Source organism: Euprymna scolopes, chromosome 8, assembly GCF_053919585.1.
Source record: "Euprymna scolopes isolate OS-2025 chromosome 8, ASM5391958v1, whole genome shotgun sequence".
Lineage (NCBI taxonomy): Eukaryota > Metazoa > Mollusca > Cephalopoda > Sepiida > Sepiolidae > Euprymna > Euprymna scolopes.
The window spans coordinates 102,900,359-102,921,393 of NC_136489.1; the positions used below are offsets into that span (position 1 = coordinate 102,900,359).

The following is a 21,035-nucleotide window of genomic DNA, read 5'->3' on the forward strand; positions in this document are numbered from 1 at the left end:
TATTTGTAAACGTCGACAAATTTTCGAAGATGTTTATTCGATAAAAGGCGCATTTAAAAACAATCACAAAAAAAAAAATGATGATTTTTAGTTAAAAAAGAATTTCCAGCGTAATTATTTTAAAACTCGCGAACCCGTGAAAAGTTCGCACTTGTATACTTTATCTGTTGCATATGGCTAACATGTTTATAAATATTTCCATTCTATAGATGTCTGGCCCCAGTACATTATTGCATAATATTTGAAACATACTTATCTAGTAGTAATGCAGTTGCGGTCTATCACTAAACCCTTGTAGGAGTTCATAACATAATTTCATTACATGGACGTCCGGCGCGAACCTAGACCCCCAATATTATTACGCCATCTGCAATTTGATCCTAGCCCGAAGGTTAAGAAATTTGCATTTCAGTTCGACGCAATAGCGACATCAAATTAAATTCTAAAAACACTGCATCGAGGGATCCCATCTTAAAAAAAAATAGGCGGAGAGTGACAACGTATGTACGGATATGAAATTGTCTTAATGTATTATTATTATTATTATTATTATTATTATTATTATTACAAAATAAAACTGATAAATTGTTAGTAAAATGCAGTTTGAAGGTTTCAAATCACTTCTCTTTCTTTAGCGTATGTTTCTTTCAGTATTTATTTTTGTGTGTGCAGAAAGGAATGTGATATTCATTATGTTATTTTTTTTCTATTATTTTTTTCCTGCCGCTTTTTTAATATATATATTGTCTTTCTTTTAATGTCTATATATTTGTAAAATAGGTATCTATTTACTATACATCGACACCGTGAGGGTTAAGGAAAAAAGCAGGTGAAAGGTTAATGTAGTTAATATGACATCAATTCGCAATAGTGTGTGTGCCGTTTCGCCTTCGGTGGGAATGAACGCGTGGCTTCTTTTTGCGCCTCTTTTTCGATCTGATTAATGTGTGGTTGAACGGGGCCCTGGTCGTGATGTCGGGAACGATCACTGGCCTCAGATGAGGATCGATCGGGCACTCGCCATCTTCCACTGTTATATCATCTATGGCCATGTCACCTTGGTAACCAGTCTCTGTAGAACCTTCGAAAACAATCTAGACAAGAAGAAAAAAAAAACTCTCATAAAAGTTGATCAATCATTGAAATTCATTCACTTCATCGAGCTTGGACTTTATTTGAAATATTCTTTTAACAGATACATTTTTGCATTATCATAAACTTTCATACAAATATGACTTCTTTCATTTTCAATTTATGTTCTAACCAGCAGAATTTATAGCTTGCCTCTGAATATATTTTGCTAACTAATTGTCTCTGATGATAAGAACCATTCTTAGAAACTATATGGAATAAGGACAAGTTTAAAATTTTTGCATTTCTTGTCAAATAATAAATTGTCGTAATTTTTAATTTACACAGTTTATATTGATTTCTCTCTCTATATATGTATGATTTCTCTCTCTATATATGTATATATATGCATATATGTATACACACACATATATATATATATACATATATATACATATATATATACATACATATATATACATATATATACATACATACATATATATACATACATATATATACATATATATACATACATACATATATATACATACATATATATATACATACATACATATATATATATACATACATACAAAAGTCATATAACCTGCTGACATCATTGAATTTGGTTTATTGAATCTGGTCACCGGTCTGAAGAAACGACCGGAAGTAGATAACGTCTAATGACAAAATCGAAAGAAGATGGATAAATATTTTCGGGAATTTAGCAGAGAAGCCAACAAACGAAAAACAGGGTAAAAAAATCAAATACATAACCAATAATTGTTACCAAAGGCAAGATGAGTTACTCTTCTACCTACCTGGATAAGTTCTCTGTGTTTTAACGGAATCTAAAGCTTTTATTTGGTTCGAAAATGAACGAGTGTAGAGCTGCTAAGGTAACCAGGCAATTGAGATGACTGACGAAATATACTGTCTTCGGTACGTCAAAAATAGTTCAAAATTCGAAAAAAAAAAAAAAAAAAATTCTGATAGAAATCCAATAAGTGTCGGAAAGTGTCACAGTAACACTTATTGAATGAATTTCTATCAGTATTTTGTTTATTCTTTTTGAATTTTGAATCATTTTTGACGCTCCGAAAACACCGTGTTTTCGTCAGGCGTTACATTTGGATACATGCAATTAAATGAGAAAATTCTTTGCTAAGTGAATATAGCAAAGTAAGATTTTTAAGTTTTATTATAAGATTTGAAATTTCATAACGATATTTAAAAAACGTACCATCACATATATTGGTTATTTCTGAAATAAATCGTTAAATGAGCTCTTTTGTTTTTTTTAAATTACTATTAGAGTTTATTATTTATCATATTTTATTTATTATTATTTTTTTTATCTAACTCTATGTTTGTTAGCGTAAAAAAGTGGCACGAAACAGTTGAACAAAATGTTTTTTAAACTCGCAAAGAAACTGAGAATATTAGTAAAAATAACCAGAAAAAAATTAAAACTTTTAATTAAATTCTACAACACATTTTTATAATGTTCTAAGATTTAATGTTTGAAATATTTCTGCACGTTATTTATATTAACATTATTTGTTTGAATTTAATTTGTTTTGGAATACAAAATTCAAACATTAATGGCTTTAAGACCAAAACTAATGCAGAATTAAAAAACAACAACATAATTATGCTTATTTATTAAAAAAAATACAATATTTCGAATTATAACAAATATTTAATCAGGAAAATCTATGTATTTTTTTACGTTGCATGGCGATGATAATGTTTGGGACGTCTTCAGATGTTGTTGAAGGTTTGATTGTTCAATACAGTGTGAGCGTTGGTCGACGCGTGTGTCATATAAAATAGGAATTCACTGTTTTAAGCACCGTTGATATATGGAATACAAAATTCAATATTTAACGGTTTTAAGACCAAAACTAGTTCAGACATTTTTTTTAACAAATAAATATATTTATTTATTAAAATAAATTCAATATTTCGAATTATAACAAATTCGTCATCAGGAAAATCCACGTTATTTAATTTTTTTTACGTCGTATGGCGCTGATAATGCTTGGGACGTCTTCAGATGCTATTTTTGGTAACTTATTGTTCGTTTTTTAAATTTTTTTATTATTACATTTTCACCCCAAATAAGGCACATTGCCAGTTTGATGTAGGGGGCTATCAAGGACATAAACTACAGGGGTACTATGTAGAGAGTTGGGTAGCAAGATGTCGGTTCACGTTACACTTGAACTTCTGCATGTCAGTACAGTTGGGGAAGCAGGGACCCGGAAGAGAATTCCAAAGTCTAGCAGTTCTGGGGAAGAAACTACTGGAGTAGAAGCTCTCTTACATCTAGGGATCTCTACTGTGTAGGGTGGGATTTAGCTGCTTGTCGAGTTTGTCGGGGGTATTTACGTCAAGGGGGTACAAGTGCTTGCAGTTCGTCGGAGCATTCACCATTAAAATACTTGTAGAACAGGCAGAGGGATGCAACATTTCGTCGATGGGGCAGAGGCTGAAGCTTAGATGACAGTTCAGAACCTATCAGGTTGGCGACTCTCTTTTGAACCTTGTCTATGAGCGAGAGACTAGTAGCAGATATACCAGCCCAAATATGACAACAATACTCCATACATGGTCGAATGGGGGCCTTATAGCGGTACAGGATACTTTCGGGCGTTAGTAGCTTTCTAGCACGGTAGAGAGGGAGCCTACCTTCTTCGCAGCGATTCTGGCAATGCTCTCAATGTAATTGTTCCAACTCATGTTTTCTGTTAATGTTAGGCAGTTTAAAAGAAGTAGTTTCAGATAATGAGTTTTAGGTAAACTAATTTATCGTTCGTTTTCGTTGTATACATTTATTGTTGGTTTTGATTTAAAATAAAATATTGTTCGTTTTGATTTAAAAAAAATATAGTTTTTCGTTTTGATTTTAAGATAATTATTCATTGTTGTCAGTTTTAATAAAAAAATATTTATCGTTTGATTGTTTAATAATTGTTTATTTCACGCTTTGCAACATTTGATTGTCCTCTGTTTACAACATACGTAATTTTACATGCATAATTTTTTTTTATTTGTACAATAAAGTTCAGTTTAACTATAAATCGAATCGTGTTCCTTTCTTTTCTTCTTTTTGAATGTAATTTATAAGGAAATAATGAATGTATTAAAATCCATGAAACAACAAAATGTTTAATCACTTTTAACGCATAAACACACAACTTTCCTGTTTTTAATTCTTGTTTTTTAAATTAATATTGAATGAGTTTCAGTCCAAATCATCATTAATGTAGTTTTTAAGTTTTTTTTATTAATTATCGACAATCTGACTGTTCGACAGATCTTGCTTACTAAGACCTCAGCGATGACGTCATTTTTCAGCATACGGCCCTTAATGACATATATTACGAAGTTCACGCGCAAACTTACAGGTCCGTGAATCTTACTACAAATACTCGTTCTAACTAATACTCCGATTAATCTTTCTCCGTGTTGCATACTGCTAAGTCGAACTTTCATCCCAATATACCTGAGGTCATGCCCATTTTCATAAGCACCTCTGGTCAGGATCTAAGGTATGAAGGTATATATATCAGGACATAGGGTAGGAAGGTATATATATATATATGTGTGTGTGTATATATATATATATATATATATATATATATATATATATATATATATATATATATACACTTATTGTGGCAGTTATCTGCACCGACAAAGGTTAGCAGCAATACCAAAAAGTGTGGATGGTTCTACACAAAGCCTTCACCACTATAAACAAATCATCTGTGTGGATTTTCGAGCAACTTAGCTGTTGTGGCGGAACCTCATATGTCGAAATCGACAGGAAGATTCCATATATACAGAGAGAGAGAGAGAGAGAGAGAGAGAGAGAGAGAGAGAGAGAGAGAGAGAGAGAATTAGTTGAATTATACATTGCCTCTCTCACTCCAGCATATATAATTCCATTCCTTTGCTAATTCTGATATTTAGTTTTTATTGTCATCATTTGCTAATTTTTTCTGAAGAGATTGGAGGCAGACGAAAAGACCTTTGGGAATTTTTAGTATTTCTCTCATTTTTCCTCTGTTTCACATAGGCACATACACACATATATAGTCTATCATTGCAATCAAGTTTTCTTCCAGATCAGCGTTTTTTATTTTTTAAATTCTTGTAAAAGTCATTTGAAACTTACAAGCCTTGAATGAAAATTTTTGAAGAGGCAAATTTTTTATTTGTTTGCTAAGTCTAACACAAGATCAGAAGACGAGTTTTCTGGCAGAAAATAAATAAAAAGAAATGAAAGAAATATTTAAAATTCTGGTAAAAAACGATAACTGGTGTCGACCGAAGACACTCTAAAAGAACTCAACAGCCTCAGTGACAATTAAAATCAAGGAAACTAAAACAAGCATAAATAATCTTTGAATGCCAAACCATTTATATTGTAAAAGTTTAAATTTGAAAAATTGACTAAATAAACTTTCATGACATTTCGACGTTTAAAGCGCCGTCTAGATTGCATTATTGTTTTTTTTGTTTTTTAAAAAATTTATTTGAAGAATTCATGTCAACGCAGCATATTAGACTGTCGCTTTTCTCCCATCAGCTTCCGGTGATCGAGGAGAAAAGAGGCGGGAGAATTTTACATAATAAAATATAATGTAAATGTCATATTGTTATTTCTGTTTAACGTGATTGCATTTTGCCTACATTTTTTAAAAACCAGTTTACAGTTGTCGTCTTAAAATCTGTTAACTCTTGAAATCTAAAGAAAATGAAATTTTAATAATCATATTTACAAAAATAATACAAACGAAAGTAAAAACTCCCACACATGTAACTATATATATATATATATATATATATATATATATATATATATATATATATATATATATATATATATATATTATTTATACGAAATAGCAGTATAAATTATTTTCCATTGCCTCCCTGACGTATAAGATACAAGAGCGACGTATATATCAAATGTGTTTCATCGTTTACAACTCATCAGCGTGTTAAAACTAGCGAGATTCGAAACCAGGACTCCAGAGTTGTAAACCTGATGCTCCACAACTGAGCTAATGTATCGCATTTTTTTTTAGATGTCATTTGTTTATTTTGTTTGCAGTACTTTTAAACGGATTCAATTATTTATATGAAAGGATATATGAAAGGATATATATATATATATATATATATATATATATATATATATATATATACATGAAAGGATATATATATATATGTGTGTGTATGCATGTGTGTATGTATGTGTTTGTGTGTGCGTGTGAGAGAGAGAGAGAGAGAAAGAGAGAGAAAGTGTTGCACTGAGATGCTGACTCATTGTCTAATTTTTATTTGTAATTAAAAATACTTAAAATAAAAAATGAAAATATGGTTTCATCATTAATTATTGTGGTGAAAAAAAATACAGCCAACTGTAGGATACCCAAAAAACGAAGACAACGCTTAATTATGAATTGATATTTTACAGTAAACAGTTGAAATATTGAAAATTAAGATCAAGTAGTTACATTCAGTTTTAGGAGAATCATTCCAAGAAGAGAATATGATCTCAAGAGAATTGCAAGAGAAGTTAACTCCGAGGTACGTTCCAAAAATAGTGACTCCTATTTTTTTAAATTCCGTTTGAATTGATCAGCGGGATTGCAAATTGAATTGTTATGATGATTGAACTTATGACCTGAACGTTTTATTTCTCTGTTGCAGATAATGTCGATGTGAGACTCTAAGAAAGTATCCCCTCTCATGGACGTGCGTCAGAAGCAGAGATGTGTTATTGAATTCCTGGCAAAAATGCATTTACAATGGTGGTGATCATAGAAAAATAAGTTCTGGAGCACAAAAGGTCGCCCGTTTTAATAATAGCACTCCCGTCCTCCCAGCTCTTCAACTTTTTGAGTAAAAAAAAAAAAGAGACGTTATTTTTGGAACGCCCCCCCCTGTATGATAGACCACGCTCCGGAAACTTATGTATAGCTATCGTTCATCGCTAGCAATAGTGTATTGATAATGGTGGTGACTATGTAGAAAAATAAATTCTGGAGTTGAAAAGATCGCTCGTTTTATTGGTACCATTTCCGTCATCGTAATTTTCCAACTGTTTTGATTTAAAAAATAGGAGCCTTTACTTTTGGAATGACCCTCGTACTTTGCACCTCAATCTCGAACTCAATTATAAATAATGATAAAATAGAACTACTGACCTATCTCCATTTTTATAAAGTTAGGCACGCTTATATGTTTATATACTTGTGTGTACGGGATTCACTCCTAAACTAATCAACCGATCATTATATATTTTGAGCACAACTGCTATACGTAAGATATCGAAATACAGGTTATATTTAGTTTAATTAGGCGTCTGGTTTTGGGGCACCTTGAAGGGTAGAGTGTTTCATTACTAGCAACGGAGATGCCTCGAAAAAACTTTAACGTCCTACTAAAAAAGATATGCACATGTGAGAAACTAATTCTGAGGTTTGTTAATCTTATGATGAGTACCAAAGGGAAAATATTTGAGAATAATAATAATAATAATAATAATAATAATAATAATAATAATAATAATAATAATAATAATAATAAGGAAATAATAATAATGCTGAGGAAATAATAATTAAAACCTTATGTATAATGCCCAGGTGTAATAAAATTTATCAAAAGATTATGTCTAGAATAATGTAAAATTGTCAAAAAAAAAAAAAAAAAAAAAATTAACAAGGTACGATTCCTACATATATGCATGTATTTTGACGATGTGGTTTTGGCGAATTTAGGGAAGCATGAAGACTTTAAACAATGCTATGTCTCGGCAAGCGAGAAATGATGAGGCATTTTGTTTCATGTTTCAGCAATTTTGAGCGTAAAATAATATTTCCGACTTATTAGATATGCCCATGTACCCAGGGAGATTAAAAAGTTAACCAGAGTTGTCAGCGATTTAATAGATACTTTTGTGGGTGTGCACCAAGTCGAGATGTTCATTTAATTAAAGTACAGGAAAAGAACGCGTTCAGAATATGATAGTTATCTTATGGAGAGGAAATTTTGGTTACACGTCTTTGAATGGTTTTCAGGCGGTCATATCTTGATATGTACTGTACAATTGTATAAATGTAGACTTTTTTTGTTTAATACACATATTTTTTAAAACTCCTTAATAATACTTTTATATTAGTATTATAAACCTTTATATTAGTATTATAAATTGATGCACACTGCAATGTAAGCATTCAACACTTTACCCTTCCTATTACTTTACTATTTATTTTCAATCGATTTATTCTATTTAAATATTTATTCCTGATCAATATTCTACTTTTTATGTGTCACGAAGAGAGAAACGTGGAGGAGTCCTTACACTTACAGTAACATCTACTACGCGTGTCACCCATAACACCGAGGATAAATTTTATAAAATATGTTCTATATACATATATACACTATTTCATTGACTATTTTCTCTGTTTTACTTGCGCCTCTAACTTACACTACTCTAGATAACGAGAGAGGAGATAGAGAGGGGAAAAATAGGAAGAAAGTTAATGAGAAAGTGAATAAGTGAAAGGGAAAGAGAGATAGATAGATAGATAGATAGAGAGAGAGAGAGAGAGAGAGAGAGAGAGAAAGAGAGAAAGGGGAGAAAAACAATATGTGTAATTTATGTATTTAACAGCGCTGATATTTGTACTTACCGCGGTGGGTCAATCGGTTAACGCGCTGCAGAGACAGAGGTTGTCGGTTCGAACCTCACCCGAGACAAACTTCGTTTTGTCACAGAATTAACTTTGGCATTTCCAATTAGAATATTAAGCAGGTTGTTTACTTTAACTTTTCTTCTGTAATCTACGTATTTACAGGAATTAGTAGCCTGCGTGATGCTGGGTAACCCTGCTAGTTTAAAATAAAACGCTCCCACTTATATGATCAGAATTGATGTATTTTAAAATTAGATTACTAAAAACTAAGCGCTTCTAATTCAAGCAAACAACGAAAGCATTTTGCCAAATGAAGCGTTTTTAAGATAGTTTGTTTCATTCATAGTTTAACAAGGTTTGGCCTCATTCAGGCTCTGCGCGAAATTCCTTTACACAAACAGACACACATTTTTAAAGGTAAAACATACAACACATATGTTTACTATATTTCTGGGGATGGAGAGAGAGAGAGAGAGAGAGAGAGAGAGAGAGAGAGAGAGAGAGAGAGAGAGAGAGAGAGAGAGAGAGTTTTGCTTTCTCTAATAAGTTACCCGAAGGATTTGACACAGATTTATTATAGTCTAAGGATGCCTTCCCACGTGTCAAATCCCTAGACGGAAGATCAGCGTTTGTTTACAAATAGAGAAATCGGTTAATACCAACAAAGTTAACGAATGTTTGTTCCATCGCTCATTCAGTACTTACGTGATAGCCAGTCTTGGCAAGATTTCGAGGGATTGAAAGGCGCGCCTTGATCCACACGTTCCCCTGGTTACCATAAGCCCGCCAAACGGACTGGACTTCCGACGCCGTTGTGGACTTTATTTTTAGAAGAAAAAAAAAATAAAGAAGAATAGGGTTAATTAAAACCTTTTGAATTTTTTAAAAATATTCATTTTTACAAACTTAACAAAAAAAAAAAAAAGAAGAAAAAAGAAAGAAATGAGGTGAAAAGTAGGCACAACAAACGATGAATAAAATTTTCCGGTAAAAAAAAATACCAAGACGAGAAATTAATCTTAACAAAAAATGTACGTTAAAAACGGTCTAGTTAAAGTAGTGAGAAAGACAGCAAAGATAATCTTTTAGCTATGATGCTTAGATCTGAAATTACGATTATAGAGGATTGACAGTGTTACTCAGAGTTGACCGGGAAAAAGATAACACGGCATTAATTTTCGGAATAGTAGGTGCAACATATCTGGTTATAATAAAACATTAATTAAAGTCAGTAGATGTATACTATATTTAATAATACATAATTCTAAGGCACTTTTAAAAGTTTCACGGTAGACCCCAGCCGCAGAAGCGTACTACGAGGTGGTTTCAATAAGTTTCCAGAATTTTTTTCGTATGGCCACTTTTATTGATAGTACACACATGAAATTTTAGCCCCCCTTCGAAGTAATCTCATCTGGCTATAATACACTTGTTGTACCGTTCCAACAACCTCTGGAATGCCCCATGGAAGTCCTCTAAGGTTTTCCTTGAGGTTAGGGAATAACTAAAAGTTACAGCGAGCAAGGTATGAATTAAAAAGAGGGCAAGGAACTGTCTTGTGGTCATCTTATTTAAGTAGTATGTGATAAGGATGGAGTTGTGGACTGGTGCATTGTCCTGGTGTAAATGCACCTGACCAGATTTAAAGAGTGCTGGCCTCTTCCGACGAAATCTCTTCCTGAACTCCTTTAAAACCTCAACACAGTATTCCTTGTTGATTGTCTGTTCAGTGGAAACCTAGTGCATGTAGATCATGCTTCAGCTGTCAAAAAGGGGTCATTATAAGTTTCTAGGTGGATTTGCTTTGTCTGGTCTTCTTGGGTCTCGGAGAGCCGGCATGCTTCCATTGGGAACTCTGCCTCTTGGTCTCTGGTTCATAGCAGAAGATCCAGCTTTCGTCGCAGGTCACCAAAGCATCAAGAACTGGGAGATCTGAATTAATCAGCTCGACCATCTCCCTGTTGTCATGACAACGTTTTTCTTTCTGATCTTCTCTGAGCATCCTTGGGAAAAACTTCGAGCAAATCTTTCACATCTTCAGTTCCTCTGAATCATTGTGTGTACAGTTCTTACACTGACATTAAATTGTGCACTTATTGTCTCTATAGACACACAACGGTCCTTATCCATGAAATTCTTTATTTGGCCAATCAACTTTGGTGTTCTGACTTCCTTACTCCTCTCACACCTCTCATCATCCTTCACAGACTCCCTCTCTTCCTTGAATTTCACTCCAAAACTGATGCTCGATTCATGCAAAATGGTCCAAAAGCAGTCTGAAGCATTCCATGCGTTTTTGTGGCATTTTTTTTTTGAAGTTTAAAACAATTTTATTGCATATCGTTCTTCTAAAGTGTCCTCATGCCCAGATTGCATTTTTGAAATTCACCAGCTGTGACAATCAGGCTTTAGTAGGGTGTATTCCAATTCCTGCTGTAGCTGTTCATTTGAACCTAAAATCATAAAAAATTGGTCAATCATCTCATAAGATGTATAGCAATAACATACTGATTTTTTAAGGGACTACGGTAGTTTTAAATGACTGTGCAAAAAAAAAAAAAAAAGTCTGGAAACTTATTTAAGGCACTTCGTATATGCCCTTTACATCGTTTCGATTCCAATAAACTTATTTTGAATGTAATAGACATGTAAATTATATTAAAGATATAAGTATAGGCATGTATATTTCATAAACTTGTAAATATATGAATATACATGCAAACACATACATATATGCACACATATATACATACACGTACATACATATACATACACACAGATACATATATATGCACACACATATATACAGTGGGGGTAAAAATTGTTTGCAAATTGTATAACTTCGTAAATTTATGCTTCAATATTTTCCAATATAATAACTATGTTACTCACTGTTTGATATGCAAATATATGAAGTAAATTCATAGAAACGGAAACCAAATAATCATATTCTGGGGGGGTGTATGGATCTTTAAATGATTTCAGGAAGGAATATGGACCAAAAGAGTTTGCAAGCACTCATTTATACGCAATAAATACCATTTTTAAACATGATATAATTCGAAAAATTGTGTCATCATGATTATAGTACCATATATTGATAACATATTACAAGAAAACAACAGTTATTACTCAAATAACAATTAACAGAACAATACGAATTTATGAAACTATTTAACCCTTTATTCGCTTTCCTCCATTTTTAATCAAATCAATCAGCCTCCTGGATGTTAATATATGCACTTGCTTAGGTGTGATTTCAGAAGATACCTTCTTGATTCTCTCCCAAATGTCTTTTTTTACTATGGAATTCATGCCCGTTTTCGTAAACCTTCCTCTTCAGAATCGACCAGAGGTTCTCTATCGGATTCAAATCCGGGCTTTGAGGTGGCCAGCACCCTGTCATTCCTCAAAATTCCGCCCACCTTTATGGTTTCGATCTCAAGTTAATCGTTGCAGTTCCATCAAGATGCGGTCAGGAAAATCACGTACAAAAGCCATTTTCATAGTCTTTTCATGGCTTTGTCTCGTATATTGTCCCGGAAAACGCAACTAGTCGCCTTATTTCTGCTGTATACACATCTACCAATTCCCCGATCCAGGTAATTCTTCTGAGCTTGTTATAGGTTTCAGAGGCACCCTCCGAAAATGCTGTCATTTGCTCAATACTCTTGATATCAGTTAATTCCTTCTATCCAAATTTCAGCGCATTCACCTCCAAATACATCCGGATCAATGTTGTTACGCCACCTATCTTTTGCAGCTACATAACCAGCTTCGATTTATTAAATCACGATCCCACATCGTTTTCTCCATTAAACGACATCAGAATGTCACTGCTTAACTTTACTCGCTCGCCCATTTTCTCCATTTCGCCGAAAGAGCTTGCGGTTTTGGTTTTTGCGGTTAAAATAGTCATGTCTCAATATTTACGTACACATGCTGCGGTTTAAACTCATGACTCAAAAAAATCATACTCCTCTCAAAAGAGTCTTCTTCTTTTTTTTTTTAATTCAAACCGACATGATCTTATTTGGATATGGTACTATAATTAATTTTTCTATTGTTTATTTATGCATGCCCCAGAGTTAGACATAAATATTCAATAAACTGAAACCTTGAATGTTTAACTACTAAAAATACACAGACACAGACGCACACATATGTATATGATAAAGGCTGTTTACAAAATATCATTTATATCCTGAGGATGACTTAGTATATACACATATATATGCGTGTGTGCACGTATGCATGTGTGTGCGCGCGCGTGCGTGTGTGTGTGTGTGTGTGTGTGTGTGTGGAAAAATAAAAGAAGGAAAACAAATTAAACCAGCAAATAACACCGATAAGAATGATCAAAATACATCTTACAGAAACCTCCCCAATAATCTCAGATCTATTTCCTTATACGTATTAATAAACAATTCAAATATAGCATAAAAAAATACTTCAACTTCTAAATCCATTAAGGATTTACTCAATACGAAACCTCGCCCCAACCTACCCGCTAAGGCCGCCCATTACATAGATTGCATTTACAAAATAAAATATGCCTCATATTCGATGTTTTATATCGGCAAAACAGTCAGAAATATAAAATCATGCATTTGCCAACACGAACCGGGATTCAAACACGATAATTCCACTAGCACATTAATTATAGCCAGAAACATATTCAACACGATTTTGAATTTACAAATGCACACTCCTCAAAACTGAATCTCCTCTTCTACAACGCAAATGCATCAAAAGTGCTCTTATCCATCTCTCGTTTTCATCTAACGTACGTAAAACTTAAACTCGGATTTTATTCTTTAAGCAAACATCTTGAACCCCCCCCCCAAAAAAAAACAAAACAAAAACAAAAACAAAACAAAAAACAATGCAATATACCTCGTCACTGCATTAAAACTCCGATCCCAGTTAAACTATTTTTTTACTGCATTTCACCCGAATTTCATTTTCCTTTTATTCTTTTTTTTTCTCTCCCTTATTCCATTTTAACGTAGTTATCGAACGGGCTGCATAATTCTTCTAATTTTGTTTTTGCTGTTACTTCAATAAATATAAGAATTTTCACTTTTTCTGAAGACGTTTGTTGCATCGAATATAACTGGCAAGACTCTTGCTTTTGATAAGTTATTCCTGTGTTTAATTTCTTTTTCCTTTTGTCTTTTTTCACCCATCTTATCTCCGTGACATTTCATTTCATAGTATATATATATATATATATATATATATATATATATATATATATATATATATATATATATATATATATATATATATATATATATATATACTCGGGTTTTTTTTTATTCAAAAGTAATGGACTAGTGAATTCAACGAGGTTGTTAGATAGTGCTCAATAAAAAGAGCTGATAATACTTGTTTATTGTTATATAAACATGCTCACATCCCGCTGCTACAAATAGCCACTTATTTCAATCAAACAACAGATATCATCAGGCAGCGACTTGACTATTCAAATGTTCATTGAATAAACTTATAATAATGTTTATTCAATGAACATTTGAATAGTCAAGTCGCTGCCAGATGATATCTGTTGTTTGATTGAAACAAGTGGCTATTTGTAGCAGCGGGATGTGAGCATGTTTATATAACAATAAACAAGTATATATATATACACATATATACATATATATATATATATATATATATATATATATATATATATATATATATATATATATATATATATAGTTAGATTTTGGAAAAAGAATTCCAGCCGAGTTCTCTATTATAAGGAAAAATTAAAATAAGAGCGTAAAATTTATATTTTTATTTTCAGAAAGTTTATATGAGATAAGTCCTCAGTAGTTTAAATATGTCTATTTAATCTACAGAAAATTAATTTATAATTTGAAGCTGCCTTAGATTGAAGTGACTGTTATGAAACCGTTTGGCATAAAAGACAAGTGTGTCAGGCTTACTTGTGTGTAAACGTTCAATGTGCCCATGTGGCGACCAAACATGTGGTAATAGAACTGGACACATTGAGCAGTGAAGCTTTTGTAGGAGGGTGACGTCAACACTGCTGTGTGGCCCCGTCCTTTGGCCGAAGCTTCCAAATGCATAAAATGACCTGGAAAACAAATCGGGAGAGATAAATAAATGTTGATTAAGAAAGAGAAGAAAAAAGTCACATAAAATCGGTAGAGCCGATAAAATGAATAGATTTTATTATAATCGAAAAATCGATTGGAATTTCTATTTTACTCAACGTACACGTGATCTGCTGTGTCACAACAACTACCACGATTTATTTTATTTTGATTTCATTAAAAATATGATAAACATATCTGTTAAGACATTCTTCTTGCTGAGAGATAGATAGAGAGAGAGAGAGAGAGAGAGAGAGAGAGAGAGAGGGGGGAGAGACGGAGAGAGAGAGGGAGCGAGAGGGAGAGAGAGAGAAAAGTAGAGAGACAGTGAGGGAGAGTGGAAAGCGGAGAGAAGGGGAGAAAGGGGGAAGAGAGTGAGAGAGGGAGAGAAAGAGAGAGAAAGAGAGAGAGAGAGAGAGAGAGAGAGAGAGAGAAAGAGAAAGAAAGAGATACAGAGAGATAAAAGGGAGCAGGAATGTGAGTGAGTGACAAAAAACAAAACAAAATAAAAACGAAGCTACTTTCTCTCTCTATCTATGAACTCCTCTTTCTACTCATATGCCTTGTTAGGCTATCATTCTTTTTAACTAGCTAAGATATATTTGTCTTCATTTAAATTAAATCCTTTTAAAATAAATGCAAATAATATTTTAAAGAAGGTTTTGTAATTTATCCTTTTCTCTTATATCACTTTAATTTATTACTTTTATTTCTTAATATCGACAAAACTATTGAAAATAAGGTAATAAAATTACAAAAGAAAAACACCAAACATTAATTTATTATAAACTGTTTAAAATAGTTATAAAAATTATAAATAAAAATAACTGCAGTTGTGTCTTTGCTTTCTACCATATAAACAGCATTTCAGAAGATGATATAAATAACAGTTGTTTCAATGGTAATATAGGTATGATAAATAAAATAAGTTTCACGCTTAGTCATTCAGATTTAATTAATTTAAGTTTCTTTAGCGAATAACAATGATGAAAAATTATTATATTATAAATGCACTGCATTGACAGTATTGTAGGCTTTCAGATGAGATTAAAAATCTGCATTGAACTGGAAGTCATACCGATGTTGTAAAGAAAGAAAAAGATGTATAAAAATAATTAAATTAACTTTTTATTTATTTATTTATTTATTTATTAACTTGATGTTGAACTGGGATTGCGCGCTGATTTTGCTTGTCTTTCGCACAATATTTTTCCGAGATATTCACGACATGAACATTCTTAACTATATACCAAGATTTCTGATTCTTTTTTTCTAGCGATTACCCAATTTGTCTACAGACTCAAGCAAGTTTCGTTTTTCCTTATAATATGTAAGTACTTATTTCTACACGCACGCGAGTGCATCAACGTTTACTTTCGTATCTATTCTCGTTATCGACAGATTTGAATCCGACTAATAAAATCGTTGTACTATGTTCGTTACCAAAATGTGTTTCGATTCAGTTTACTTCAAAAATGTTTATTCCAACTAGAATTACTATTACAATAGAGACAATAACAATAATTACCTATACAAAAGCAGTTTATGAAATTAATGAAAATATCTAATTTGGGCCATTTCAGCGTTATGATAAACAATTATATATATATATATTTAAAAAAATGTTAAACTATTTTTAAAAATTACTCGTATATCAGAATGATAGGTAAAATAATTTTATTTTGAACAACTAATTACAATGTTCTTTTAATGAAATCATACTAGCGACTGCGTATTTATCTTAAAATGGATTTGATATGATTAATGAGCATGAACAATGAATTATTTATATGGCAAATTATTTATTATCTATTTAAACCATTCAATCCATAAATAATTACTACTGTCTAAAATAAATACAAAAAGTGCTTTTATAAACAAAATCTGCGATATTCTTTTGAATGTCTGAGTCGAGATATTTTCTCTGAGTGTATGAAAAACAAAATACCCGATCACAACATTTTTAGAGGGAATTAATTAACAACTTTTAAATATACAGATAATAATTAAACTTATTTAAATACCAATAATATTTACAAATATAGAAACAAATAAAATAGTGTTCTAGTACATTTCATTTATTTGTTCAGAGTTATTATTTTTTTGTTATTTAAAAGTATTTAAATGTAAAATATTGCAGTTGTTTCTTTTCTTTAATTACTTATTTAGAACGTCGAAATTCTGTCACGGCACAATTACGTTTACACATCGGTTCTCACCAGATCACCGAAGTTATGCAATGTTGAGGCTGGCCAGTATCAGATGGGTAACCATTGTGAAAGGCGAGGCGCTGTATGTGCAGTGAGGTAAAATACCTGGTTGGGAAACTGGCACGATTTATCCTTCTCTCGAGGGTAGATGGGGCGAAGCATCAAATATTCAGCTACCGACAAGATTTGAATTACACTACAAACTCGTGTAGTGAGTTCAATCTCGGCTACAGTTGCGATGGATGGATGGAATTTAACCATAGTCACACTCTTAAAAGATAATCCGTAAATAAAATGTAATTTTTATAATTATATATATCTGTAGTAATCGACATACAGTCCCGTTTTGTAGTATCATAACTCATCAGTGCTGCTAGACTAGCACCTCTCCCAAGCCGAGGATTGAACCTAGAACCATCGCGTTAATAGTTAGCAGTGCTACCGATCGACCCACAGGAGCGGTGACCACAAATAACCTCGCCAAATGTCTATTTTAAATAAACATTCGTCCACCACTTTTATAGGTTCAAATATGTGTGTGTATAGATAGATAGATATAGATGTATGTGTATCTGCGCGTGTGTATGTGACATGAGAGTGATGTAGAGAGAGAGAGAGAGAGAGAGAGAGAGAGAGAGAGAGAGAGAGAGAGAGAGAGAGAGAGAGATACACTTGAATGTATTCAACTGAGTGATGGTCTTTCTTTTTGCCAGCATGAAAAACTAATAAAGTCTGAAATTTTTCAACTTTAATTCCGATGATAACAAAAACTATCTAAATTATGAACCTTACCTTCTTTCGATTTACAAGTATGGTCCATTTCTGGTCCGGTGTCAGCGGACGGTGTACTTCCTTTGGCCCGAATCCAGTCAAAGTTATCAGTTCCATTAGCCTGAGTGAAACCACAAATATTCGGGTCTTCGAAGCCACAGAAGGACTGCGTTTTTGCTGTAACGATAAAAGAAAAAAAATCTATAATAGTGATGAGAAAAAATATGTTGTAGCGTAAACTTGAAATATAGAATTCTATCAATGAAAACTTGTAATACAATTATGAACAGGTACGATAGCGACACGGGTCTATAATTTTTATTGGAAATTTTTCAATGATGTTATATATACAATTGCGTGCAATTTTTTTTGCTGTATGAAAGGATTGTACGTCCCCTTTTTTTTTTGAATTAAGAATGAAAAGTTTTCAGCCGCGTGTTTCTTTCAGTATTCTATTTGAAAAGAATAGCGTTCGTCGCTGGTAATCTTATTGATCTCTACGCGGTTGGTGGTCTGTTAGAAATGGAAAATAAATTGTTGTGTTTTCGTAAGTTTGTGATTTAAGCAGATTTATGCTGAAAAGAAAGCATGCAAAAACTATTGAGTCAATGAAAGATTTGAGACGAGAAAATTACGTTAACATGCAAATTTCTAAGTTATCTATTATATAAAGAAAAGTTGTTTGTGTGCACGTGTATCCAGCTAAAGGTAAAGAAATTGCTAAACAAACATCCATAAAGTCTGTATATTCTTGATTGGCGTTGACCCGGATGAATAATATCTAAAATTTAAAAATAATAAATTAGTACAAATTTCGTTAGGGACAGGTGTTTTTTTTTTTTAAATGTCATTATGTACTTATTTGCCGATGAATTTATTATATAAAGAAAATATATCTGTCTATGTTTGTATGCATGTCCAGTTAAAAAAGAGAATAGGCGAAGGAGAAAGAGGAGATTAGGAAGAGGAAGGATGAAAACGGTGTAGGGAGAAAGATAGAGAGACGGATAGAGAGAGGTATAGAAATAGTAGTTTAAGTAGAAATATGTTACACTTTTGCCTTGAGCAACGCCGGGTAGCTAGTGTGAAATAAAAGGCAAAATTACCTAATTGAATGTGGGTTGGGCCAGTTTACTGGTTTGGGTGATATCGGGTTCGTTGTGGAATGAAAACGAGGCCTATGTCATCCTAGAATGTAAATTTAAGATGGTTCGAATGGGTAGTGACATGTCATACATTATTATGTAAGACCGTCCTTTTATCTTTATCGCCAATCAATCGCATTAACTGTGGCTTTGCTATCACTCACTTCTGAGTTCTTTCAAGAAATTCGTGTTTCACTTTCTACTTACACAACTTTTTAAAAATTTTTTAATTTTTGTTTACTTTCATTTACCCCCCCCCCCTCCAAACAAGGCGCACTGCTACCTAAACGTAAGGCGCTATTATGAATTAGAGGTCAGATTTTTAGGGGCCTTCCTCAGAGGGGAGTTGTGCAGCGAAATATTTTTTTCACATTACATTTAAAATTCTGCATGTTGGTACAGCCGAAGAAACAGGGAGCATGGAGAGGATTCCAAAAGCAAGTAGTTTGAGGAAATAAGTTATTATGACGAGATCCCTGGCGACACCAGACGATCTTGCTTTTCAAATAGAGGAAGAGAAGATGGGAGAGGAAAAACAGATGTTTATGAGATTCCTGTCCACAGAAAAGAGTAAATATTTCAATGAGAGAAGAAATAGTGAATATTTCGATGGGAAATAAATAAATAAATAAATATGATAATGAGATTATCGAGTTGGCAGAAAAAGCAATACAGGGTCGTTTTCTGGTTTAGGTTAGAACAACAATTCAAATTATTAAAGAAACAATGTCTTGCTGAAAGGTACAATGACTTGGGTTCAAAAGGTCTCTTTTGGTGTCTGGGGGGTATTGTCGTTGGGTCCATCTGTTGTATTTTAACTGCCAGATCACCAGCCAGTGATAAGTTAATTGGACAGATAGATAAATAAATTGAATCTAAGGAGAGATATGGTCATGAAAGACGAAGAAGAGAGAAAAGAAAGAGAAAATGAAAAGAATAAAATAATGAGTTCACGAGAGAAAGAAAAGAATAAGATAATGGAAAAGAGAAGAATAACTCCAAAAAGGCAGAGCGAGGAATTTCTGATTTGATAAAAACGATTGACTTTTTGGAGTCAGGATCCAGAGTCCTTTTTACTGACTGGCATCGAGACGTCCACATCGCTCTCACCCCGCCTGGGGGGGGGGGCGAAACCCTCATAAGAGCTAAGTTGAAAACTCTTGTTTTTAGCTGGGAAATTGATTAGTGGAACTTAAGTATGCAACCTGCATCATGAAGCTTGAATCAAAGAACTCGACTAAACAAGTGTAAACCGATTTATGAATAATTAATTTGTTTCGTTATATAAAAATGTCCCAGAGTTTTCTTTCTTTCTCGATTGCCGGCCTGAAATGAAGATGTAGTTTGTTTCAGATATCCCCTGACGCCAGACGATGAAGGAGACAAACTGGATCCAGCACGAAGCCAAAGTGACGGCCGAAATCGACAATGTTGCCACACGAACTTAGGGTCATGCACATTTCGCGTGCCCTGAACAGCAGAATATATTTTCCAGTGATCAGTGAGAGTCTGATCACCCTTAAGGGGTCCACCACTAGACAAGTAAGAATGTAGCCCTGCTGGGTTGCATCTATGGTCCTGTGAGCTGGGAGCAACGAACACGGCCAGAAGTACATCACAAGTATGCTCCAGTGAACCATGATAACGACGGATGCGGATGCGACCCGGCCCCGGAGAAGAGGGGTTAGGGTTATATTATATATTAGAGTATAAAGTTTTCTGAAATCTGATGGCCTCTACAGTGAAAGCGTGGGATATTACTGCTTGTCGAATTGTTTGGCAGTATTTACGTTGAAGGGATAAAAGTGCAGTGAGATCGTCGGGCCACATTTCATTGAAGTACTTGTAAAACAAGCAGATGTATCAAAGATTCCTGCGGTTGGGCAGAGGCTAGAGCTTGGTAGACAATTCGGGACCTATTAGTTTAAAAATCCCTTTTTTTAACACACTGTTCAAGAGAACGAAGCTAAAGGTACTGATTGTAAA

At 33.2% G+C, this 21,035-nt stretch overlaps 1 protein-coding gene across 1 annotated transcript in view; it reads right to left on the bottom strand.

Moving 5' to 3' along the window:
• Positions 1 to 653: 653 nt before the first annotated feature.
• Positions 654 to 21,035, bottom strand: part of LOC145283688 (uncharacterized) — a 224,633-nt gene continuing 204,251 nt past the window's right edge. Inside the window, exons 3-6 of the mRNA XM_080132714.1 lie at positions 17,926 to 18,081; positions 14,753 to 14,904; positions 9,501 to 9,614; positions 654 to 1,094 (exon numbers count right to left, since the gene is read on the bottom strand). Coding sequence (XP_079988840.1) covers positions 858 to 1,094; positions 9,501 to 9,614; positions 14,753 to 14,904; positions 17,926 to 18,081 — 659 coding nt within the window. The 3' untranslated portion in view covers positions 654 to 857. The remainder of the gene's footprint in view (positions 1,095 to 9,500; positions 9,615 to 14,752; positions 14,905 to 17,925; positions 18,082 to 21,035) is intronic.